Source organism: Nyctereutes procyonoides, unplaced genomic scaffold (assembly GCF_905146905.1).
Source record: "Nyctereutes procyonoides isolate TBG_1078 unplaced genomic scaffold, NYPRO_anot_genome, whole genome shotgun sequence".
Lineage (NCBI taxonomy): Eukaryota > Metazoa > Chordata > Mammalia > Carnivora > Canidae > Nyctereutes > Nyctereutes procyonoides.
This window is the reverse complement of record NW_026575146.1, coordinates 27,151,950-27,177,815: the sequence shown is the minus strand read 5'-3', so window position 1 is coordinate 27,177,815 and position 25,866 is coordinate 27,151,950. Positions and strand designations below refer to the sequence as shown.

Genomic DNA, 25,866 nt, shown 5'->3' with positions numbered 1-25,866 from the left:
GCTGGGAGACTGAAGCTCAGTGGTTAAATATATCTTGTTCAAATTCACACAGTGAACAAATGGCAAACATTAACCTGAGTAGTTTGTTTCAGTTTACCTGTGCGTCTGCCAGCTTCAAAAAATCTGAGAACCAGAAATTTAAGTTAAATTTAAATTTTAAAAACAAGTATTTCTAGATAGACTCTCAAAAAATTCATGTTTGAAATTATGGGCATGGAAAAGTGTGAGAAGAAAAGTATTCTACTCTTCAAACCTCTGGCCTGCAAAAAACACATGCAAAATCTGATCATTGATGAAAAATACATGTTACTTGCTATAAATGGAAATGAATGGCAAAAATAAAAGTACACCACGTCCAAACCATCAATACAGCTTTACCCTGACATATGGTTGTATTTATGGTTTGGGGAGATACTAAAAATAACAAGAAAGGGCACCAGACTTGTTTTAGCACCATCTTTTGAAAATATGTTGTGTATAAGGATAAATACAAGACGAAATCTTATTTAATGCAGCAATAATTTTTTTCAGACAATTTTTTTCTTCAAATTTCCAATTTCACTTATGTCATTTTTTCTTGACATATCACTTCCCCACACAGCGCACTTGTATTGATTATCTGGCGTTTGTGAACACTTTTCAAGAAGTAACAGAATTTATGTTCTACAAATATTGGAAATTCCCCAGAAGTCCTGGGATTTTTGGAAAATCTTAAGACATTCATGCTTCTAATTCTTGAAACCATTCATAGTCTTAATGTAATGTGGCTTTTAAAAACAGCGCCTGTATTTTAAAGGTCATCCTGAATTTAGCCACAAATTGAGAGGATTGTTAAAAATAGTCTTTAAATGAGAAACAAAATCCAGTCTAAATACCTGATCCAATCATTAGGTTATCTTTATCACTACAAACTACAGATCTTCCTTGACTTAGGAGGGGGTGAGCTCCCAATAAAACTCATTGAAGTTGTAAAGATCATTAAGTCGAAAATGCATTTAGTACATCTAACCTAGGTCACACTATAGCTAAGACTACTTTACATGAGCTCAGAACACTTACATTAGCGACAGTTAGGCAAAATGTCTAACACAAAGCCTGTCTTATAATAAAGCATTAACTCTTATATAATTTATCTAATACTGTACTGAAAGAATGACTGTACGGGTACAGAATGGTTGAGTGTTTACCTTCCTGATCACATGGCTGTCTGGGAGGTGCAGCTCCCTACCTCTGCCCAGTATCACAAGAGAAGATCTTACTACATATTGCTAGGCCAAGAAAAGATCCAAATTCAAAATCTGAAGTACAGTTTCTAGTGGATATTATCACTTTTGCACCATCATAAAGTAAAAAAAAAATCCTGTGTCGAACCATCATAAATCGGAAATCGTCTGTATGGGCTTTGCACTGTGTTAGACTGGTTTATGACAAATTGAAAGAGTGAAGTGTTTTTTTGTCTTAATGATTTATTTCCAAAGCTAAGGTGCTACTGTAAACCTATGGAAGCTGTAAATTCCTCTGTAAACTAGATAGCCACAATTTTTTTTTTCTATCAGAGCTATTCTTTTTTGCCTCACGGTGTCAGTGTATTTTATGTGAACGGATTCCCACATTGAAATTTTTCTCTGGTTTGGTGTTAGTTGGAAATACGTTATAGCTTCTTTAGCTCTTTTTTCACTGACACCTAATAGCTAATTATCATGGAGAATCATCAGTTCAGAGGCAGAGCTTGGCTATAATGCTGACTAAAAATGACTGGTCAAATGCCAAGACACTCTAGTTCCCACATTTGCCACGTTTGGAGTTTGAGATAACCATCACCTACGGTTCTCATACTCTTTAATTATAAATGCGGCAAGTCCTCCAGACAAGTGAGAACCAGAGTAAAGATGAAAATCAAACGAATATTTTGATGGTTTTCAATGATAGTCTTTAATTACAGATGTTAAACATCTGCTAGATTATTCCAGAGTTACTACTGAAATGTTTAACTTGGCACTTGTTTGTTAAAAAATAAATATTTACGGGAGCAAGGAAAAGGTATATAGGACGAAAGGAAGTGTTTGGTACCACAAATTAATAAACACCTAACAATAATCTAACAACAAAACTATTCTACATGTGGATAAGAAATAGAAGGGAAGGAGTCTGATGGAAGCTTTATGTCATTTCATTCTTTTGGTCTTTAATTGCAGATTCATTGTGGAAAAAATTACACAACTGAAACTTGCTATGAGCAAAACCTGAAACTCTATATAATATATTTATATAGAAAGTTATGACAAACCAGAAAACTCTGATAAAAGGTTAGACCGAAGAAACAAAGAATGTGAAAGTGGAGAAGAAATGTGATTTAAAGTTCTACACTGTAATCCCCTCAATCACAATTTAATTCGTTGTATCTGCTGTCATTTTTTGTTTTTAATTTTATGAGTTACAAAATTATAAATTATGATATATATATATATCTTAAGTATATGGAAAATAATATAACAGGCAAATCTCTGCTATAGTTTTAACTTACATTGAATTATAGATGGCAGGATGCTGAATATAATTATGTTTAATTTTCAAATTATTTTGATCTCACTGAAATTTGAAACTCTTGAATGCAAAGTGGCTCCTCCCAGATCTTTTTTAATTATCCGCCCCCAAAACATCATTGACAAGCTTGGCCACCATATGGAGTTTTCTCAGAACAAATGTTGTCTTTAACTAATTCTCCTGTTGTTCTATCTTTGAATAAATCTTTATATAGTGAGTAGCTTGGATGATTAGAAATTAATAAGGTAGAGCACTATAAGGGTCAATGTAATTCCAGTTGCTCTGAGTTGAGGAAAACTTGAGCTACAGCCACGATGACATCAAAGTCTTCAAGGGCAATGACCAATTCAACTTTGGGACTCTGGCTGGGGTTGAGGCTTCAACCTGTTTTAATGAACCTCAATATTTTCCCCTTTATTCCCCGGAGTTGTTTGAGTTAACCTCAATTTTGGTCATTTTCATAGAGTTTAGGCTTAAGGTTAGTTTACATTTTAAGTAAAGAAGCTTTTCTAGGGGAATCCCTGGGTGGCGCAGCGGTTTGGCGCCTGCCTTTGGCCCAGGGCGCGATCCTGGAGATCCAGGATCAATTCCCACATCGGGCTCCCGGTGCATGGAGCCTGCTTCTCCCTCTGCCTGTGTCTCTGCCTCTCTCTCTCTCTCTCTCTGTGACTATCATAAAAAATTTAAAATATATATATATATAAAAAGAAGCTTTTCTAAATTAATTGTGTTGAGAATTAATAAATATGCCTGAAAATATTAAATATAAACTCCAACCCAAGTTTTTCAAAGCATAAGAAAGTCTTACACTTTTCTACACTTACTTTTAAAATAAACTTCCTGGTTTCTGTTACCATAGCCACTAAAAACTATCTTGACGTCTGTACTAATTCCGATTAAGTTTTGTAAAGAGTAACTGACTGACAAGAGATTCCAGAACAAATACTCGACTAGGCTCTAGTTCCATGTTGCACAGAGGCAGATGGCTCATTGCATTAAATAAGACTTGGGCCCAGGCTTTGCTTTCAGAGTGGGTGCCTCTTGAGACAGTTTTTTTATTTATACAGGAAAAGTGTGTAGGCATTGAAATGACTCTACACGTCATAGACCAAATAAGCATTTGTTTGAAAGAAACATCCGGACACCAGAAGAAATAATCTGACTTGAAATTTCAACACTTTTGAAGACCAGGCAACGAATGCAAAATTTTTCCTCCAAATTAGCTTTCTTCTTTACACGATACTCTTTATTCTTGTTGAAGCAGTGTCTCTATGGTGTTTGTTCCATGCCTGCTCTTGAGTTCTGAAAATTGCCAGCTGCGAATTCTGACATGCCAAGGGCTCAGCTATATTTGCCCAACCAAGAAAAGGTAAAAACAGAATCTCCGAGCCAGTAAAGATTATAAACATGTTTCTACACTGTTGGTGTACTGTTTATAAAAAGAACTCACTTTAAGACTTTAATAAGCCCCCAAACTTCATTATTTTGCTCTCCCTCCAAGTACAAAGCACAGATGTTTTGGCATGTTGGAATCTGAAGTTTGGAATTTTTAGGAGAGGCAGTGTGTGGGCAGAAAACTAGCATCCTGGGCAGGTTGAGGTTCAGCAATTTTCTCAAAATAAGGTAAAAGAACAGCCCATGGCCTGAAAACTTAATAGAGATTCACAGGGGCGAGGGTGTTAATGCACTGAACCAAATAAAGACGCTGAACTTCTTCCCAATATTTGAAGACATTAGATGATTATACCACTTTTAGAAACAGGCAGCATTGGGATCCCTGGGTGGCGCAGGGGTTTAGCGCCTTCCTTTGGCCCAGGGCGCGATCCTGAAGACCCGGGATCGAATCCCACGTCGGGCTCCCGGTGCATGGAGCCTGCTTCTCCCTCTGCCTGTGTCTCTGCCTCTCTCTCTCTCTCTTTCTGTGTGACTATCATAAATAAATAAAAATTTAAAAATAAATAAATAAATAAAATAAAACTGACCAAAAAATAAAAAATAAAATAAAAACAGGCAGCATAGACTTGTGTATAAAATTCTGAAGTAAAACAATGGTAACATAAAATATATGATTATCTAACAAAAGATTGGAGAGTTCACATAAAAGCAGAGACTTTGTTTAAAGTAAGTTTCCTAGTGTTTACAGAATAAGAAATACTGTTGTAAGACTATGAAAAGTACCTTGAGTTTCTCCTCCTTATTTCTATTCTAACATGACCGTCCTCTCCCTCATTTCAACTCAATATTAAACTTCTTTTTCCCAGCAGACTCTAGAACTGCCCTGCTCAATGATACCCACTAGCACATGTGGCTATTTAATTAAAAATTGAAATTCATTTCTTTGGATTCACTAGCCACATTTCAAGTGCTCAATAGATGCATGTGGTTAGGCTATGGTAGTAGAGAATAAAACATTTCCACCACCACAGAAAGTTCTACTACTTCTAGAAGATTTAAGATTTTCTGATTTTTTTAAAGATGAAATTTTTTGCAAAAAAAATGAGCATCTTAATATTTGTGGAGTAAAATAACATTGTTTTCTCATAATTTTTAAACAGAACTCAATTTAATTTTTAGCTGTGGAAGGCAGGCAGCCAGTTAAGCAAAATGAAGAATGGAACATCTTTTTTAAACTTCTGGAGGGGTTCACTTCATAAGCTTCCTTGGGTGGGAATTGTGGGGCCATTCTAAAAATTGCCACTCCTTAACACACTACCTGATATATGGTTGGTGACTGACTTTTAACAGTGATTTCCTCTGGGAATTAGAATTTCTCCCACATAGGTATACATTTACAAAACTATATATTTATAATATGCCTAATTATTTTTAATAAATTGTGAAAATTTCAAAGTTGGGAAATATTTAGAGCAAACTATTTCTGAAAGATGTAACTTGCCCTCCCACCTCCACACACCTATATCGGAAACCTATTTCATACCTCCACTATGCTATTCCACCACTCAGTGGCCTAATCATTTGTGCATCCATATCCTGTGAACCCTACATGGGTAGTATGCAGAAACATATGTATTCAAAGAAAATCGCTAGTTTCTCTCTTCCCCAGAGTAAATGCAAACACGTATGCAGAGAAAACTTGCCTCTCCCATTGGTTTCTCAGCCAGCCAAATGATGATACCTAAAGAAATGTTGACATTACCAACAAAAAGAAAGAAAGAAAAAAGAAAGAAAGAAAGAAAGAAAGAAAGAAAGAAAGAAAGAAAGAAAGAAAGTTGACATTACGAATCCTAATCGGGAAACTGGTGATTTGATAATCCTTTGATTTTAGGCAGATCTCTTAACTGTTGCTCATAAAAAAGCAAAGAAACTGAACTTGATTATTTCTAAATTAGTAATCTTATGCTTTAGTAATTGTGGTGTGTATGTAGAGGACTCTTAAAAATTGTACTCTTAAAATGTGACTTAGAAATATACTTAATATATTTTATGCTAAAATTATAGCAATATTATACATTGCCCAAAACTGTTCTGCTCCCTCTGAAGGATTCAGTTGTGGGGGTGGGTGGGAAGAAAGTGTTAGGAATTTCTAAAACCTATTTTCTGTATTTGCACAATGTCTTGGAATAACAGACTCATGGATCTATTTCATTCTTTTGTCACAGAGCATAACCATACTTACACTAACTTTGTTCTTATTCTTTTATCTCCAGGAGGCTCCACAGCTTTAAAATGTCATCAGCTGTATCTTTTTATGCTTACTTCTGTCATGTAAGACCTGCTGAATTACTTAACCTTACCTTAAGCTTTATCACACATCTCATTAATCTTATATTCCAAATTCAACACTTGGGTATTTATCTTCTTCTCAGTTGAACAAATACCCAAAAACATTATCAATATAGCACTAAGCCAAATATATATATATATAGCACTAAGCCTAGCTAATGGCTGTTATTTTTAAAGACTCCTGAAACTTGTGAGTCTTAACTTGCCTAAATCATCATAACCATTGGAAATGTCTTTGTTAATCATGAATAGATGTAATACAAGTTAAAAAAAAATCACACAGGATATAGAGGCTATCCTTATACTAAATTAAAACTTTATTGAATAAAGAACACTCTCCAGAACACATGATCTGATGGACTAGGTCTACATTACATGCAATGAAGCTGAACATGACAGTAGTTTAACATGGAATGTCAAACAAATTAGTATTTTTCATTGTACAAAACTGTTTATGTAGCTGACATGCAAGAAGAAAAGTATGATACTCTGCATTTTTACTAATCATCTCTGATGAGTTTTAAAAAGGCATTTGAAGAAACTGGTAGATTTCTTTAGGGTACATTTCAAATAAATTAGTTACATGTGTACTACTGAAACCTCTTTCAACCTCTCTTGCATTCCAAATAAAATCTTAGTGCAAACATCAAAGTTGCTGGTCATTCCAAAAGACAATCTAACTCATAACAGAATACAAGTTCTGAATTAATGTGTACTAAGTAGGACAAAACCAAGAATACCAGTTACTGCAAAATTCATTTAGGCACACTTAAAAGCCCACTCTAAGCATTTCTTCTAAGTGTCTCACATTAATTACTAAAGCCTGTTTACAGTACTAAAATTCTATCATTCAAGCATCCATGATTACATTTCAGAAAAAGAAAATCATCCATTTCAGCAATAGCATTACTGCTATATTCTAAAAAAGAGAAAAAAGGGAACAAATCATAATTAACAAAACCAGTATCCACAATAGGATACATGGGAAAAAAACACTTAGGGAAAGAAAAAAAAAAGTGTGCTTTACTTGCACAGCAGGAATTATATAATGTAAACACCATATTGGCCCACACCACAAAATCCATGAGAAAGGCTCAAATTTGAACACTATGTGTGCATTATTTTCAAATCTGTGTTTGTGAGTTTATACTGCTCTGCTTGTACCAATACATGACAAATAAAACACACTCTTCCACACACATACACATAGAAGTGATTGTTAAATATTGAGCATGGCTTGATTCCCTGACTCTAATTCAAAAAATGTTAAGTGATATCCCCACGGTTTTAAAAATCTTTACAGAAACCATTAAATGAATGTGAACAGTAGTTGAGGAATGATGAAAAAGTGATGGCATTAATAGGATGCAAGTAGATGTTAAAAAAAAAAAATAATGTACATATGACTGGCTGAGATTTGAAAATGCATGGAAAGTCTTTTTTCTGTGGGCCCTATCTGAACTTTTAACTGATACCAAGAATAGAAAATATAGTATCACAAGTCCACAAACATTTGGAGGGTCCCACCTAGGACGCTTACCTTCAAAGTGCAAATTTTAACAATGGAATGTTTTTTAGCAGGGACATAAGGACAATCCTCCAACTTCTTCTTGATAAAAGGAAACAAGATGTCCAGGAAGTTTTTTTTTTTTTTTTCCTGGCCAAAGTTATCTCAGTTTCATGGTAAAACAAAAAAGTACTTAACCAAATATATCACCCACTCTTTCACATATACAGCACTATTCTTAGGGGGTGTGGGGGGGGGAGAAAAAGACCTTACCTATGTATCACCTAATGCAACTTATATTTAGAACTAAAGTTCTTTGAATAAACTACATTAAATACCAACTTGTACCTCCCAGTTCCCCTCCCTCTCCACCCGCCTATCCCAAACACCCCCAATGAACCCAGGTATTCTAATGTCTTTGTGTTTTCTAAGCCTCACCATGAAGGCTGTTGAGTACCACTTCCACTGAAACAAAATGAACGCCTAAGGTGCGCTTTCTACAGCACCTTTTCTCTTCTCCACACTGAGTGGAATCAATGCTCTCAAGCCTGGATCTAGATCTCCAGGTCGTCAGGCCGAGGTCGGCTGCTGGCACGGCTGCTGGCTCTGCTGGAAGGCCGCTGGTCCACAATGGCTAGTGGCTGCAGTTCGTGCCCAGCGGCTAGTTTTTTAGAATTCTGGTTGTCATCAGGGAAATCAAAAGGCTGTGCATGGGAGTTGGAGATGGTGCTTCCTGCCTGGCCCATTCGATTTTGTTCTGCACTGTAGTTAGCCCAGTTTTGCTCACTTGCCTGTTTGTTGTAATTGCGGCAGGAAGAATTATTTCTGTCTCCAGTAACCAGCTTGTACCCAGGAGGAGACATGGGGGAGAGGGGAGCCGTGGGTGAGGAGCAGCCATTGAAATATGCATATTTCGGAGATCCACAGTCTTTGGAGGGGCTCAGAGGGCCAGTGGTAGCATGGTAAGGATCGCTCTTGCCTTTCACACGATCCTTAACACCCTTGAAGAAGACATAGAAGAGTTCGATGATGTTCAAGGCAAGAGACACCAAGGACACGACCAGCATGAAGATGATGAAGATGGTTTTCTCCGTGGGGCGAGAGAGGAAGCAGTCTACCTGATGAGGGCAGGGTTCTCTTTTGCAAGTGTAAACGGCACTCAAGCTGAATCCATAGATGTACCACTGGATCAGCAAGAAGGCCACCTCGAAAACAGACTTGAACAGGATGCTGATGATGTAGGTTCGCAGCAGGCCCCCTCGCATTTTCACCTTGCCGTGCTCTTCAATTCCATACTTGAACTTCTTTATTTCAATCTGCTTCAAGTGCATGTCCACATTGGCACCATCGGTTTGGGCAACTTTGAGCTCCTCCTCTTTCTTGTTCAGTTTCTCTTCCTTGCGCATCACGTAGAACACATGAGCCAGGTACAAGAGTGTGGGGACAGACACAAATATGATCTGCAGGACCCAGAAGCGTACATGAGAGATTGGGAAGGATTTGTCATAGCAGACATTTTCACAACCAGGCTGTTGAGTGTTACAACGAAAGGCAGACTGCTCATCACCCCAGGCCGACTCAACTGCTGTCCCCAGTAGCAGAATTCGGAAAATGAAAAGGACAGACAGCCACACCTTCCCTCCAGCGGTGGAATAGGCTTGAACCTTGTCAAGGAGTTTGCCTAAGGCACTCCAGTCACCCATGTTGCCGGGGCACCACCTGAAAAGAAACGAAAGACAACTAAATGATCACAGACTGTAAAGTATGAGTTAAAATGTATAGTTGTCTCCAGTTGAGAGTCAAAATAAGATAAAAGGTCTCCTATCTTTCTAGCACTCTTCCAAATTAAAAAAAAAAAAAAAAAGTTCAAACTCTTCCTGTCCCATTTCCCCCTGCAAACAAGTCTCACAATTTTCTTGAGATATGGTAAATCTTAGAAGCAATAGAGCCGATGTCCCCAGTAAATGGCAATCTTAACTTGCAGGTTAACTTGCTCAACCACTGCCCCACCATGTGACTCGAAAAACTGTCTATGCTAAGTGCCTCTGCTTATTTTATCCGTCTGATAAATGAGGGCAATTCTTGCCGGGTAGGCCTGTGTCTGGATGCATGCCTAAGCAAAATGCTGAAAGGACAGTTTTCAAAAAGTACAGGTGTTTAAGAACTGAAGTAAGAACGCCCCTGAACACACACACACACACACACACACACACACACACACACACACAACCTTGTTTCCAAACCTCCATCCTATTATAAAGAATTTTATCCCTAATTGTACTCTGAACTGTTTCACCTTGCTCGTTCAAGTGTAATTAGTGCATATTTTATAATAGGGCCATTTATACTTCTCTGTTTCTTCTTAAGCAGTGACTTAGGTGGTTCAGAAGTCTGTCTTCTGCCCAGAGAAAAATATGTTGTACTAAAATACGCCATTTTGACACGATGTGTCATTATGTGCAGGAAACTACTTTCAAAAAAGCAAAGACTAAATGCACATCACATTTTTTTTAAGATTTATTTTATTTTAGAGAGAGAAAGAGAGAGAGTGCACGAGCAAATAAGCATGAGTGGGGGTGGAGCAGACTCCCTCCTGAGTGCAGAGCAGAGCCCCACATGGGGGCTCGATCTCAAGACCCATGAGATCATGATGGGAGCCAGAGCGAGCTGGAGACCTGACCTACTGAGCCACCCAGGTGCTCCTGCGCATCACATTTCAAGTAAAAGTTCAATTTGTCTCAATACTAATTATAGCCTAAGAAATTTTTAAAAATTACCATCTTAAAGTGTTATCTCTAGCAAATATGATTGGTTTTCATCTTTAAATTACTATATACCTTCAAGTTCCCTTATCAGGCTTTGCACCCTCATCCTATACACTAGATTTAACTTTCTATCAATACCTAGATATCTTAAGCCTAGGACTTCCCCATTGCTGGGAGTGTGAAATGGACTCAATTTTGTGGAGATGACATAGATCTCAAAAGTTATTTGGCTAATTTAATTTATACTTCTAATTGCCAATAGTTCATTTAACTGATGAAAGTTGAGCTCTTAAAGGTATAGGAAATATTCAGCTACCAGTAGAGCTACAAGACTAATGATCCCAAGACTAAGGATTTCCAATGCACCACACACTGGTTTTAAAATTATAGTGAAGCTGGATTAAGGCCAGAAGTGTTTTCATGCTTTGATACAATCTTAGCAAGGGCTGAGCGCTGGGAAGAAATGAGTGACATTACATGTGACAGGCATAGAGAATATAGTTTAATTTTCAGCAGAGTTGTAAGTAGAGAGTAAAAAAAAAGGATGAAGTGGTCAAAGATTACTCAATAATCAAAAACAAGCAAAGCAAAGACTTTCCAGGAGCTTAGTAACGAATTTCAGATAGTGCAAGTGAAAGTAGGATTACATAGGCTTCCTGGAAATACATTCATTATCTGAATATAAAAGTTTCTCATCTGGTATTGAATTACGAGCCACCTTCTTGTAGAAAGTAAATGAAATCCAAGGCAGTCTCCTCCCCCCAACATGCAACATTATGTTGCCGTTTAATGCCTCCATCTCCGGGATACAGAGGCCAGAAAAAATGAAATGGAAACCTGGCCTACGATTTCCTGGATGGAACAAAGAAGAGATGCTGATCCATAAAGTGAAACTATGTACCAGCTATCTAACTTAGCAGTTGATGGGTATCTTTGATGGCAACCCAAAGAGTGGTGCCAAAGAATGCTGAGGGAAGAGTGGGAGTGGGTGGGCAGTTCCAGAAATAATGCTTTTCCAATGGTCATAAAAAAGGGAGCTTCCCTTCTACTTTGGGAAGGGCCATTTTAGATTCTGGAGTGACAGGTTAGACAGTGAAACTGATGTATGAAGAGAGCAGTCAAAAAAGAACAAAGGGAAAAAAGAACAAAGGCTTATAAGGTTGACAAAGAGTTAAACAGTCAAGCAAAGTCTCAAAGTGATAGGGAGTAATTTAGCTTTGATGGACAGTTTGATGGTGAGAGAACGTAAAAGAAAAAAACCTACAATTTAGCAGAAAATACTACCCTGGGAATGAAGAAGTACAGTCCATGAGGGTCAAACAAACATAGCAGAATTTTTGGAGCCATATCAGTAGATAGTTTCTATGTGATGATGTGTAAATTGGCCTTAATTCTGTTTGCAGAGAATTACAATATTTTGCCAGTGTCATCTGCTTTTGCTCAATACTCCAATTGCCAGGAGGGAAGAGAGAACCACAAAAACAATCAACTATAAAATGATAAACTGTCTGCATACATCTTATCATAATCACTCAATGATCGAGCTCAAGGCAAACCTAACATGTTTAGATGTATTATTGGGCAGACTAAGAAGAAGTCATTTTGGTCAGTGTTTCATCATTATTCAAGGTTCAACGTCAAAATATGATTATGTAGATGCTTGTGGCAATTAATTACTAAACCTCGGTACATTCTATGGAAAAACAACAACCTGACTTTTATGTAGATTCCCCAAAACACCCCACAGTGCCACCGTATGTGAATTGGGTCACTGGGCAGTTCACTGGGTAGTAGTTCTTTATTAATATACCAGCAACTTAATTGCAAAGTTGTCTTTTCTTTAAGCACCCACACAGTTGTCATTTGCATTAATGAGTTATACTCTTTCATCTGAATGAGATGAATTATCCAATTGGACACCTAGGATCCTATACCCTGTCATTCCCCCTATCACGGAGACAGATTATGTTTAATGTGATGGTTTATAACGCTTGTGATTTGCAAGGAGAGGTAACAAAAATAGTTACCTTTTCTGGTAGTTGTTCCCTTTGTTGTGAGTCAAAAGTTCTATTAACTAGTTGACCACCCCCCCATTAGTATTTTCATTTTTCAAAATCTCAGTCAAAAAATTAATGTCTTTTTATAATTTACAGAATTCCTGCTATTGACTTACAGACTGTATACCTCATTCATATTCACCAGCATAAGACAGGTATATTTCTTATGTGATACATGAGAAAAGCACAGCAGTGGAGTAAACATCATGCATATTCATGCCTTCACCTCTAGGTTCCCAAGTTGGAACTTTATAGGTAGAATAAGGTCCTGGCTAAGGAGTTATGCAAAGTTCTCATTAGAAGCAAATGCTTGACAGCAGCTGGATCATCCTCCTGTGTCTTCTGTGTACCACATTAGGTCACATTTTCCATTGCCCTCCGTGGCCCTCTAGACTGGAAGCCAAAAACCACAGGCATGACCTATCCGGGGCCCCTCTGGACCCTCTGTGATGGTTCCTGAGCTGCCCTGCAATCATTTGGTAGCATTTGTTAAAAACACACATTGTTGGTACTCACCAGTCTGACTGAATCTGATTCTTGGGGGCAGGGGTGCTGGGAAATTAATTTGTCTTTTTTTTTCTGTTTTTTAAATAAATGCACCCAGGTGATCCTGAAATTTCAGGCCAGGAGGCAAGTAATGGTTCCTTGACATTTCTGGTGCTCTGTTATTCAAAATATTTAGGATTGGGGAAATGTCAGAAGAAAAAAAGGGACAGAGAGTACCTAAGAAGGCCGAAAGGGTAGAGCAGAGGCTGTCTGGGCACCTGGGAATTAAGCTCACCCTTCCCTGCACCACCTTGTGTCATCCTACTTTCATCTGATGTTCCCCAAGAGCACAGGGATTCAAACACCTTATTTAGGATGAAAATAAAGCTTTAGTTTTAAATTACTTTTGACTGTCCCTTTTGCCAGAGAAAATCACCGTGCCAAAGCTGTAGTCAAGTCGTTCCATGTCATTAGTGTACTAATAATTGTCAGGAAAACTAGAACACATTTTAATTTCAGTTTTAAAGGATTTCCCAAGTGACAGCTGTAATGAGCTTAGAGTAGGGACTTAAATAATGGTAGATAGGATTGCTAAAAACATAAGTGAGACTTGACACCTATCACCTTTTAATGATTGAAAGTAAGCACTTAGAGAAGATGAAGGAAAAATAAAGTTATGAGGGCTAAAAATACGTAAGAAAATGACTATATAAGTTCCTCAGAAAAATCATTAAACAGATCTATTTGGGAGGTTAGAGGGCAATGCCGTGTGCGTGTGTTTAATACACTAAAACCAAAAAAACTTTAAGCCCCTGAGCCAAAAAAGGAAACCCTCCTCATGTTTTTCTTTAGCTTTTATAAGAACTCCTGTCCCTTGCAGTAAATGTCTTTGAGTGGGCTCAGTCATGACCGTTCCTCTACGGTTACAACAGCCAGATGTTCTTTGGTAATATTCATCTCCACACATAATTAACATAACCCACATTCATACTGTCAGCAAATACTATAGGCTTTATCTTCCCCAAAAACCCAGACGGGCCGAATCTCACCACCACCCCTGCTCTTAGCCTGATCTCAGCCATCATCACCTCCTCGGGTTTCAGGTCACCAGCCTAGTCACCCTGCTTGCCAAACTATTCTCCTCCAACAGCCAATCTTGAAAACTAACAAGTTGATCCGCCTTGCTCAGCTCTGCTCTGTCCACGCAGTTCACGTCCTCACCCCTGTGGGTCTCCACTCCGGTCTCACTTCATCAACCAGCCCTCCAGGTCCTGTCACTTCCTATTCCCTTGGTCTTGATGGTCTTTAATTTATCTGTTTGTTGTTGGGCCCCCTCCGTGACAAGGACTTATTTCTATCTGCTTTCCTCAACTAGAATGTGAGCTCCACTAGGGCGTTTCCTACTGTCCACTGCTGTCTCCGCAGTGGAGTCAGAGGTACTAAATAAATATCCATTAAATGAATTAAAGGAGGCCTGTAAAAACAAAACAAAACGAAAAAAGACACCAGGTTTCATTCGCCAGTGTTGTTTACCACCTCTTTGGGGTTCTCTCATATATATCCCACACTTCTGAAGTTTCAAATTAATTAAAAGCGGGACTTTTGTAGTAAAAAATAAATAAATAAAGGTGCTGTTATTTAAATAAATAAAGGTTGAAATTTTCAAGTGATAACTGCTGAAACTGAGAACTGTTGAAACGACATGCTTCAAATAATTCCTGAGCAGGCAAGAAGAACTGATGTAGGAAAAAAAGGCTCCTTAACAAAGAGCTTCTTGAATTTATTACATGACATCATAGTAATTTGGGATTCTCGCAGCACTGCGTCAGGTATCATAGATGTTTACTCAGTCTCACTATTATGCTGTGACAAGTTAAGATCTTAAAACAACAACAACAAACTTGTGCTGTCATCCCCCAATTCTGCAGTATTCTCACTCTGTCCTACCTGACGTCATCGTTGCCAAGAATAAGTAACACCACAGTGTCTTGCAACAGAAGAAACAGCCTGTTTAAACCTGTTTTTTATTTCAAGAGTGACAAATGTGGAGGTAGGCCTAGGGCTCTGAAGGGGAAGAGCAACGCTGCTAGCAACCCTGGGAGATGAAACCTCTGGGTGTAGCCGACTCTGCAGGCAGTTTAATGATCTGAATTGGGGACCAGGGCAAATATTCCCAGTTCATCAAATAACAAACACACCACCTTTGCTTCCTTATACCTGGACAGTAAGACTAACTCTGTGGTGTATCAAACCCCTTCCATTTAAACGTCTATTCTATTTACAATTCTGCCTCATGGCTCCCCGGTTATCCTTAGATTCCTCTGGAAAGAATGATACCATTTTATCTCCTTAGGTATAGGATGCGATGTGTGGCATAGAACGGCCTGTTGGTTTGTTTCCAGGGGTGGGAGGGGTTGGGAGCCGAACCTTTCTTTCCTTGGTTCTTACCCCTGTCCATCACAGAGTTAACCTACCTCAACCTCCACAGAACAGTGATATGAGATGGAGGGTAAGGTGAGGGACTCCAAGGACAGTATGATGCCTACCAAATAAAGACAACACCCCCCATCCCCAGTTCAGCAGCTACCACTCAACATCCCCCCCCCCCAAGAAGTGGCTCATGGCCACTTCAGGGGTACTACAAGAAATGCCCTAAGCCAGAAGCTGCAGGCAAGGAGCCGTGTTCTTCTATTGTGATCTGATGGACTTAAAAAAACATAATCCAGGGATCCCTGGGTGGTGCAGAAGTTTAGCGCCTGCCTTTGGCCCAGGGCGCGATCCTGGAGACCCGGGATCGAGTCCCACGTCGGGCTCCCGGTGCATGGAGCCTGCTTCTCCCTCTGCCTATGTCTCTGCCTCTGCCTCTCTCTCTCTCTCTCTCTCTCTCTCTCTCTCTCTCTGTGACTATCATAAATAAATAAAAATTAAAAAAAATAATCTGTCAGTTCTTGGTGTTCCCCCACTCACCTCCAAACAGACTATTTTCATGAACAGCCTGGTTATTTTGTCATCATGTAAACACACCATTAGAGTACCCATAAGTGCACGGATTAAGAACAGTCAATTTTCGGGGCGCCTGGGTGGCTCAGTGGTTGAGCATCTGTGCTTGGTTCAGGTCGTGATCCCGGGGTCCTTGTTTTTTTTTTTTTTAATTTTTATTTATTTATTTATGATAGTCACACTGAGAGAGAGAGGCAGAGACACAGGCAGAGGGAGAAGCAGGCTCCATGCACCGGGAGCCCGACGTGGGATTCGATCCCGGGTCTCCAGGATCGTGCCCTGGGCCAAAGGCAGGCGCCAAACCACTGCGCCACCCAGGGATCCCGATCCCGGGGTCTTTGGATCAAGTCCCGCATCGGGCTCCCCGCAGGGAGCCTGCTTCTCCCTCTGCCTCTCTCTGTGTGTCTCTCATGAATAAGTAAATAAATAATCTTTAAAAAAGAAAAGAGTCTATTTTCTTCAGTGAGCACTTGAGTAAGATAACAGGCGCTCGAAGCTCTTATAAGAGCTTAATAAAGTTTAGCTATTATTCATATTATTCTGTATCTTTAGATACAGATATAGCTTATTTATTTTCTTATCTTGTAATATTTTCTTTAGCAAAACAGCACTAGGAAATGATTAACATTTTCCTAAAGGTGATCAAAATTAGTTTTCAAGATGCTCTTGTAATAAGTACAATGACGCTATTTTAGCAGGTCCATACAGACCTGTGAGAAGAATGTACCCTTTATCAGTTGATAAGGAGGAAAAAAACATGAAGACTGTTTGCCTGTCTTTGTTTCTATTTGAAGGCATCTTCCCCAAATCATCAAGAGTCATATCCTATAGAACGTATCTGGCTCACAGAAATTCCTAAAAACAAAACAGACAAACAAAAAAGCCCACCACTCCATTTCTGTAGTATTCTGAAGGTTAAGCATTCCATAAAACATATTTTCTAGAAATTACTTAAAAAGCTAGGGAAACATGGATATGAAGATTATGGGAAATCTATCTAAGGATAAAGCCATTGATACACATATCTCACCAAGGCTTTATGTTTTCACTTTGGAGAAAAACAATATGTACACACATAGTCAAATGGTGAATTTAGACAGGCAAAGCGAAGAATTTAGGTAGTTATCCCAAAGATCAAAATATATATATAATTAATTAACCACCCATGAAGGAGAAACTTGGAATTTTTTTTTTAAACTTGACTTAACCATATTGCATACTGACCTTAATGAAAAACACTAGATAACTACTTTTCCCTGGTGAAAAGACACCAGAGCTGAACTGGTGTCTGTGGATAAGCTTCAACAATCTATTTAAACAACCAAGAATCTTGGAGGGAAGTCAGCACAACAGGAAAGGTGGAGTAGAAGGTATTAATCACTGGTGACTTTCCTATCATTCCCTTCCCTCCGGTATCATATATAAAGGGCTCTTCGGCTTCATACCAAGCTACACCTCTGGATATTATAAAAGAAAGGAAGGAATGCACTGTATCATGAGTTTCCATCCTTCTCTATGCAGGAATTGGAAACATCTAAGTAAGAAAACAACTCTGAATATCTGAAAACACACCCTTTCAGATGCTTGCTACTGAGTTTCTTTGAAATCTTGTTTCCCAGAGAGGGTCAGCAAGGTAGGAATCAACACAGGAAAGGGTGAGAAACCCCACTACAACCGGGGCAGCTGTGGCCATAAGCTCTAAAAGGCATCAGAAAAATGTGGAACCTGTTTGAACAGTGAAGAAAGGAGCACAACGCTACCACTGTCATTTTTCCATGCAAAGGACAGGTGACCGCTCTACACTGACTGTGGGAAGTACGAAGCACCACACACACACACACACACACACATACACACACTGCCAGGACAGAACCGATTCCTGCCACCGGTATCCTCTTCAGGCCATCTGGGCCTACCTAGAAAAATTAATTAGTCTTCCCCAGAGGCAGTTGCTATCTAACCAGTTTATTTCACTCCTTGAGATGGGTGTTAATTTGAGCTCTCTGCATCACTACAGGCTTTTATTTCCAAAAATCCTTGTACACAAGTGAAAAGTAGGCTTCCTTAAGAAACCCCCATCTACTGCCCACATTGCAAAAGGGGCCCTTTGTGATCAAATGTGCCCAATTTTCAGAGGCTGAGAGTAAACCCATTTTTTCACTACTGACTTGACTGGAGGAACAGAACTCAGACCCAATCTCCCTTCCCCAGGAGGTACACACATAGCTCTCCTCTTCCTACCCCCACCCTACACTCCTAAAGAGAAACACAGGGTGAGGATGAGTAGGAGGCTGGTCAAGGGGAGATTATGAAAAGCTTCATCAGAGACGCTTAGTAAAGTCCTGGATGCGTATGAGGATGGAGTGGGCAACCCGCTGCTCGGAACTGCGACGTCTGAGTTTCCGAATCCTGCTAAGGATTGGCCTCTGGACACGTCATTAGCCCTTTCCTCATTGCATTAGGGGCCACCTCCCCACCCTCATTCTTGGGAAGTTTCGAGAACTTCCAAGAGTTACAAGTGCAACATAAGCACGGTAATTCCCAAGGTCCTCGGATTGCCTTACCCATGTTTACACAGTGGGATTCAACACGTTTAAGAGGAGGGGGGAAAAAAAAGGAGGGAGAAAGGCAGGCAAATTAGATTGACACGTTTAATTAAATTAATAGCTGGCTGCGGGCTGGACCCCTCGGCGCCCCGCTTCTCTCCCCCTCCCCTGCTTGGGAGGGGCCGCAGCCCTGCGCTCCGTCCGACTGGCCTGGATTTGGGGGGGGGCACCCTGCAAACCTCGACAGCCCCCGGGGTGGGGGTGGGGGCCCCGCCGGATGTGGAGACGCCCCGCTGCACCCCCTCCCCTCTCCGCTGCACCAGCTTTCATTTTTCATCTGCTTTTCAGGCTTCGCCCTTGCAAATACTTCCAACTGTAGGGTCGCACCCAAGAATCTAAGCTAATTACTTGGGCCCGGGACCCTGGCGGGCGCGATGATGCACGGTTGCATTCCTGGCTCGCGGAGGGTGTGCGGCCCCGGCCCGCCCGAGGCCCTTCCAGCGCCCGAAGCCTGTGCGGGAGCAGCTCTGCGCGGCCGCCGCCTCCGGGCAGCCCGCCGGCAGGCGCCGCCCGCTCGGCCGCGGGTCCAGGGACGCAGGAGCGCGGGAGCCCGGCTCCCCTGCGGCGCCCGCTTCCCGGAGCTCAGTCTCGGCTCCCAGGAGCTCCGGGCTCAGGCAGACCGGGTGGGGATGCGCCCCCGGGCAGTCACTTTTGTTCTCAACGTCTCTTCCACCCCGTCTGAGGCTCTGTGCACGACAACCACCCACCACCCACCACCCACCACCCACCACCCATCCAAGGGGTTCCCTCTGCTGAGCTGCCAACGTGGTCCAGGAAAAAAGGTGGCCCTCCAGAGGGTCTCCTTTTTAAAAAAACAACAATAACAACAACAACAAAAAACACAAAGTGATAGTAACTGTTGCTTTTAAAAAAAACCTCACTATTATAACTCGGATTCTCACATCTTTTTGTCCGCTGGGGTAAATCCCAGGAAGGGACCACGTGGAAGTCAAGCAACCGCAAAGTCTTTAACAAAGCACTTGGTTAAGTCCGCTTCGCCCGGCTACAGAACAGCAACCAAGATTTACATATGAAAAGCACAAAGTGTCTAAAATCTAGAGTAAGCAGGCTGAGCAAATTTGCACTTTGATTTCTGTGATTGTTGTCAGTCAAATCCCCAACCCAGGCCCCAAACACCACCACCACCATCCCCACCACCACCACCACCACCACCGCCGCCGCCGCCGCCACCCGTTACAAAACACCTAGACTATTACCGATTACCAAAAAAAGTAAAATTACACTCTAACACGAAGAGCCAAACACCCAGCAAACTAGTGCTTCATTCTAAAGGTCTGAACCTTATTTTACCTGTTGCATTACTGCTAGAAAACTTTTCAGCCGTCAAGAAAATAAATACTGAACGTTCAATTTTAAATCTAAAAACTACAGAACACATTTTCAAGCTCATCCTCCCACTTACAGTATCATATCAAAGCTACATTTAGCACATTTTCAAACTTTAGAAAACTTTTACTTGTAGAAAAAGAAACGAATAGGTAAAGTTTTTTTTTGTTTGTTTGTTTTGGTTTGTTTTTTGTTTTTTTTTAACTTACTCTTTCTCTTAAAAGAAGTAGGCACGCCAAGTGATTGAACTCCTTGGAGGATGAAGTAAAATGAAAAAGCAAGTTCAGGCACTCAGACCTGTCTATTTAAAGTTTAAAAGTCTGCTGCTGTTTGGTACTTTCTTCACTCCTTCCCCTAATGAAAGAAAAGTGCTGATACCTCGTAAAAGCTTTTTTCTAATTGGAGCACAGAGCTTTTAAAAGTTTCAAGCCACTGACTCAACGAGGAGGAGGGGCTGAAGAAGGGGAGGGGCAGAGGAAAGGCGGGGAGGAGAGTGGAGCCCAGGCCGGTGAACGTGGAAGGGGGGGCGGGGGGAGACCCAGAGGAAGAGCCAGGTTGAGATCAAGCTGTAGTTTAAATTTGCTGACGAGTAAAATGGAATAGCATTAGAGACGGGAATGCCACTGCCTGTAGTTACTCTTTATAGATAGCAATTACTGCCGTAAGTTAGTGCTTGTTTCACCAAAAGTCCAGGGATAATAAAAAGTTCTGTATTTTATAATATCACACTCTTTTCTAAAATTATATAGAGTGCATGTTTCATGTTGCAGTAAATGAAAATGGTGGAACAGAGTGTAGCCAGTGCAGACTTGTTTCGTATTGGCCAAGGTGTGTGAAGTTAAAGGTGGGTGTGAGTTATTTGATGATCTAATTCCTTTCCTCTTAAGCTAAGGAGGGACAATTAACAAAGGAAATGGTGGGATGGGGAGAGAAACATTGCAAAAATGAACACAGGGGGTGGGATGCCCATCCCACATCTACCTTCCAACCCCCCACTCCCACCCTGCTGTAAATTTTTACTCTTTTCTTCAGTTTAGCAGAAACTAATATTTATATTCACAACTGTATTATATATATATAAAATATTTTGACTGTGAGATGGTGGTATTTGACCTCCACCAGATCTTAGAGGAACTGAAAATTTGTAGTATCTCAGCCCCGCTCATGTCAATGCGTTAGAAAATTATGTGTTTGTAGTGAAATGTCAGGATTTTTTTTTTAAATGAAATACCTGCATGTAAGTTGGCATTAAGTGGGTCCAAAAACTATTGACCTCTTGGTGACCGTCTCCTTCTCCAAAACCCACTGTAGAGCTTTCTGCCCAATGACAGTAGAACTGTGCATATAATTTTTATGTGATTTTCCTCCATTTACATGGCCTTCCCTCTTCAGCACTCTGCATGAGGGTTTATAATAACCTGAGTCATGTTGCCTCATTCTTAGAGTTGGTAGCTCCTTTGAGGACTCCCCAGATGCCATACCAGAGGGCTGTGGTAGGACAATTCCCCATAAACAGGCTTCAGTGATGCTCCTCAAGTTGGGCAGGGAAATCTCTTGGCCATTATTTTCTGGAAACAAAGCAAACTCATCAGCGTTAATATTCCTTACTCTTTTACTCACTAATACAAATACCAAGGAAAAGGAGATGGCAAATATTTCCTGACAGATACCTTCCCCTAAATGCACTTTCATTAAAATGATTATAAAACACCTTTTGAAATGTAGTTTTAAGATGCAATTTTTGCTCTCATTTGCTGGGCTCAACTATTTCTAAGGGTACATTTTTCTTTAAGTTAAAGAAGGTGAATAAAGAAATAGAAATCGTAATCTGACTTTCATGTCTCCAAGTTCAGCAACCCATGAATATTGTTTTGGTCTTGTATATATAATTTGTCTTGTCCTTCAAACGAGTCTATTGTGTGGTTCTAGCTAAAAATTATTGTATTCAATTCAGAACACATTCATGAAAATGTGATTTGTTCTCCCTTTATAAGAAAATCTACTTCCCCCCTTTAAAAAAGAAGTCTGTTCTTCATTTAGTTTACACAACTGTGTTTTACTTGAGTAGAATTATCAAGTACAATTATTGTTGAATTTATCCATTTTGTTTTTTAAATTTCCTAAGATGCTAATTCAGAATTAGTTGCATGATTAGAAAAGTTGAGATTATTTTATAACAAGGTTTTTAAAACAAAATATTGTGTTTATTTTCAACTATGTTTTGTCAAGTGTATAAAAGGATACTGATGTTTAAGTATTCTGCTACCTTTTCTTTTTAGTTTGTGCCTATAAGACCAACTTGAAATAAAACTAAAGAAATTCTTTATACCAAGTTAAGTTATTCAGATACCACTTCAACCATTTCCTGAACCAAAGGATTAGTCAAAGCATGAGCCAGTAATTAAATGTTCTCTTAACATATGGAATATACCATCCTTTTATTTCTAAAACAATTTTCACAGAAAGACACTAGGTGACTTTTTTCTCTTCTTCTGGAATAATTCTACCAAAATGCGACCCTATAAGTAATAATGCTCGAGGAGAGCTGGGTTACGGTGAATAGCTTCCCTGTTACAACACTGACCACCCATCTTCTCTTGTGAACACCTACCAGCTTTTCCAAATGCCTGGTAGAAACTCTTGTTATACTTCTTACTCGAGCAGTGCTCGAATGAGTTACATTTTGACCCGTAATGTGCTTTTAGAGAGAATCTCAGTTGCTTGACCTTAGAAGCTTATCTCAATTGAAATGTTTTGTAAATATTGTGGGACAGACTTTTTAAATGTTTTTCTCATATTCCCAGAAATACTAATACCATTTCATCAATATAAACGCTGACTTCCTAGAACTATATATCTTCTCTGATTGCTAAGTCTTGTCTATGCAGAAGAAATGGATGTGGTCTGATTTGCTAGTGGAATAATACTGCTTTTGAGGGATAAGGGACATTCACAGTTGCCATCCTCTGCATGGCTTCTTTCAGCACCACCATTGGCCAGGCTTAGAGTCTGCTTTATCCTTGTTGTTCTGTGAGTTGAAAAATGCACATTATTGGCACAGTGATGAGTACTCTTTTTTCAGAACTGTGAGGATTTCTTAAAATGAGAACTAACTGCATTCTTGGAGTTTTACCTTTATTCCAAAATACCAATTTCTAGAATTTTTAAAGAGATAAATGGATGGATTCATTTTTAAGGACTTTAAATGCCTATCTCACACAAACTGTGGTAGATTCCTCTCATTTCAATGAGTAGCATAAACATTCCAAGATAATTGGTGGCTGTGGATTATAGATTAGTAAGGAGAACATTATTGTACTGGTAGAGGAGTGAGTTATAAGAACTTGAACTAAGGTACTGGGATCCCTGGGTGGCGCAGCGGTTTGGCACCTGCCTTTGGCCCGGGGCGCGATCCTGGAGACCCGGGATCGAATCCCACGTCGGGCTCCCGGTGCATGGAGCCTGCTTCTCCCTCTGCCTGTGTCTCTGCCTCTCTCTCTCTCTCTGTATGACTATCGTAAAAAAAAAAAAAAAAAAAAAAAAAAAAAAAAAAAATCCATGAACTAGGGTACTAGGAGTAAGAAAGATAAAGGAAAATAGAATTGTCAGAACTTGATGACAGATTGAATGAGGAGGACAAGGGAGAGAAGGTGTGGAAGCAAAGTTTGGAGTTTTGATTGGGAAAATGTTACTAGGGCAAAAAAGGACATCTGGAGGAGGAACTGATTTGCTGAAAGAGATATAATGATTTCAATTTGGAATATTCCTATTAGTATGAAGAAGTGAAACATGTAGGTAAAGATATCTCACTGGAAATTTAAAATGAGCGCTGTCGAGTTCAGGTTAAAATCATTATAAGATTTGGGATTATATTCATAGAACCTAGGTTTGAAACAACAGGTACAGATGAGATTACTAAGAGATATGATGATTTAGGCCATATGCCAAAAAGACAGCACACACACAGCCTGAGTGGATTTCCTCATTTAATATAAGCAAATAAAAAGAATGAAAAAAGAGGCAAGATAGAATCTGGGAATGAGAAGGGTATTTAAAATGACCACAAGGGCTTATTTGTAAGGGTATTTCATCACCTGAGTACTGGGGGAATCTCAACTTTGAAAAAAGGGACAGTGTTTCCTTTACAACAAGAGTGAATACAAAGCATAAAGGAAAAAAAAATGTTTTGAGGTGGAGAGTAGGAGCATTAAGAAGCTAGAGTTTGAAGATAGCTTCTCAAAGTGGTGAGGTTATCAGCTGACTACAAATGAAGAGTGATTTGAGCAGAGTTAAGTTTGCAGTACCTCAAGGGGACTCCAAAGACAGCTGTAGATGAATAAAAGTGGGAGGGTCTAGGATGATTGTGTATTGAAATAAGATGGCATTATTTTATAGATTTCCTGTCATTAACATCAGAATAATCCTTTATGCATCAGATTTCCATTTTATCTAATATTTATCTGACAGTAAGGAAGCAGAAGAGTTAATTTGGACCTGAGTAGTATGCAAACTCAAAAATATTCTACCTAAATTGGTAAAAACAGCCATAAAATGTGTTCTTAATGGGACTGTTGATCACATTTCCTTCAGAGTAGATTTCCCAACATATTACTGACTTGTGCTAGAATCATTTTTCAATGTTTCTGGGGTCTGACAATTTGCTTCATAATTCCAGAGAATTCACTTCATTGAGACTTGCTTCCCATTTATTTAGCATTCTATTATCCTTGAGAGAGATTTAAGGATCAAAGTTTGTCTCAATCTGGGTAAAATCTGAACTTCTCCTGATAGATAACCCACCTCAGTCTTTAAGTGAATCTTACTATAAGGATAAATACAAATAAATAAGTAAGTAAGTAAGTAAGTAAGTAAGTAAGTAAGTAAGTAAGTAAATAAAAGAAAAAAGAAAAAGATTTGTCAAGGAAAGAAATGTTTTGTTTTGGTCTGTTTTGTTTTGTTTAATGGGAGAGTCCCAGCTGGTAGATAAATATGTCTCTGGCTCCACCTTCTGTACAAAGTGAAAATGAACATTATCAGAAGTAACATAACTCATTTGATATTTTCACTTTAAAAAATTCCACCTTTTTAAAATTAAGCTTTGTTAATTTTAATGATCATTTGTGATTGTTTATGTTCCTTCATGCAACAAATATTTCCTATGTCTGAGGTACTATCCGAGGGAGGATTTTCTTAGTTATGCAGTGAAAACAAAAACAGTATTAGGTTGAAATTCATTCAGTTTTAGGGTTTGATTTTTATTTAACTGAATTTTAACAAAGCAACCAAATAATTGTTGGAAAAATAGTAGTTTTTCTTTTAAGTAACATGTTCTTTTTTCTACAGTTCTGCAGGGGATTGCTATTTTTAAGCATCCTATTAATGGTATGCCCCCTTAAAAAATTGCCAGAAGCAAAGCTAGAAGTTTTGGATCTGAAACTATTGATTTTACACATATATTAATTTACATTAAGGAAACACAATAAGGCATTTGAAAGGACTGACAGTTGGCTATTTCCTCTAATAACTTAAGTCAGCTGAAGATCATCTAACAAATGATATTGTAGTATTTTGGGGCAAAGGAAATGAATATAATGTAATTAAATAAAAATCACTCAATGAAGTAGTTATCTCGTCAACATAATCATTCACCATCATTTAATATTTGGAATTGAACTAAATGCAGTGGGAATTTGGAGAACATAGAGCATATTTTCTAAGTGCAGGGGATTCCTTTATATGCAAAATGTTTTCAGACAATCAATGTGAACAAACATATAGTGATAATAACAAATGCATGGACAAAATCATTC

At 39.3% G+C, this 25,866-nt stretch overlaps 1 protein-coding gene across 1 annotated transcript; it reads right to left on the bottom strand.

The window, feature by feature from the left end:
* Window positions 1-6,582: 6,582 nt before the first annotated feature.
* GJA1 (gap junction protein alpha 1) lies at window positions 6,583-20,450 on the bottom strand. The gene is made up of 2 exons (XM_055310567.1): window positions 20,266-20,450; window positions 6,583-9,514 (listed from the first exon to the last, which is right to left on the bottom strand). Exon 2 carries the CDS (start codon window positions 9,496-9,498, stop codon window positions 8,350-8,352), a length of 1,149 nt encoding a protein of 382 aa, XP_055166542.1. The 5' UTR covers window positions 9,499-9,514; window positions 20,266-20,450; the 3' UTR covers window positions 6,583-8,349.
* Between the last annotated feature and the right edge of the window lie 5,416 nt (window positions 20,451-25,866).

Excerpts from the sequence above, each read along its gene's own strand:
- GJA1 (XM_055310567.1), bottom strand. The coding sequence starts at position 9,498 with ATGGGTGACTGGAGTGCCTTAGGCAAACTCCTTGACAAGGTTCAAGCC.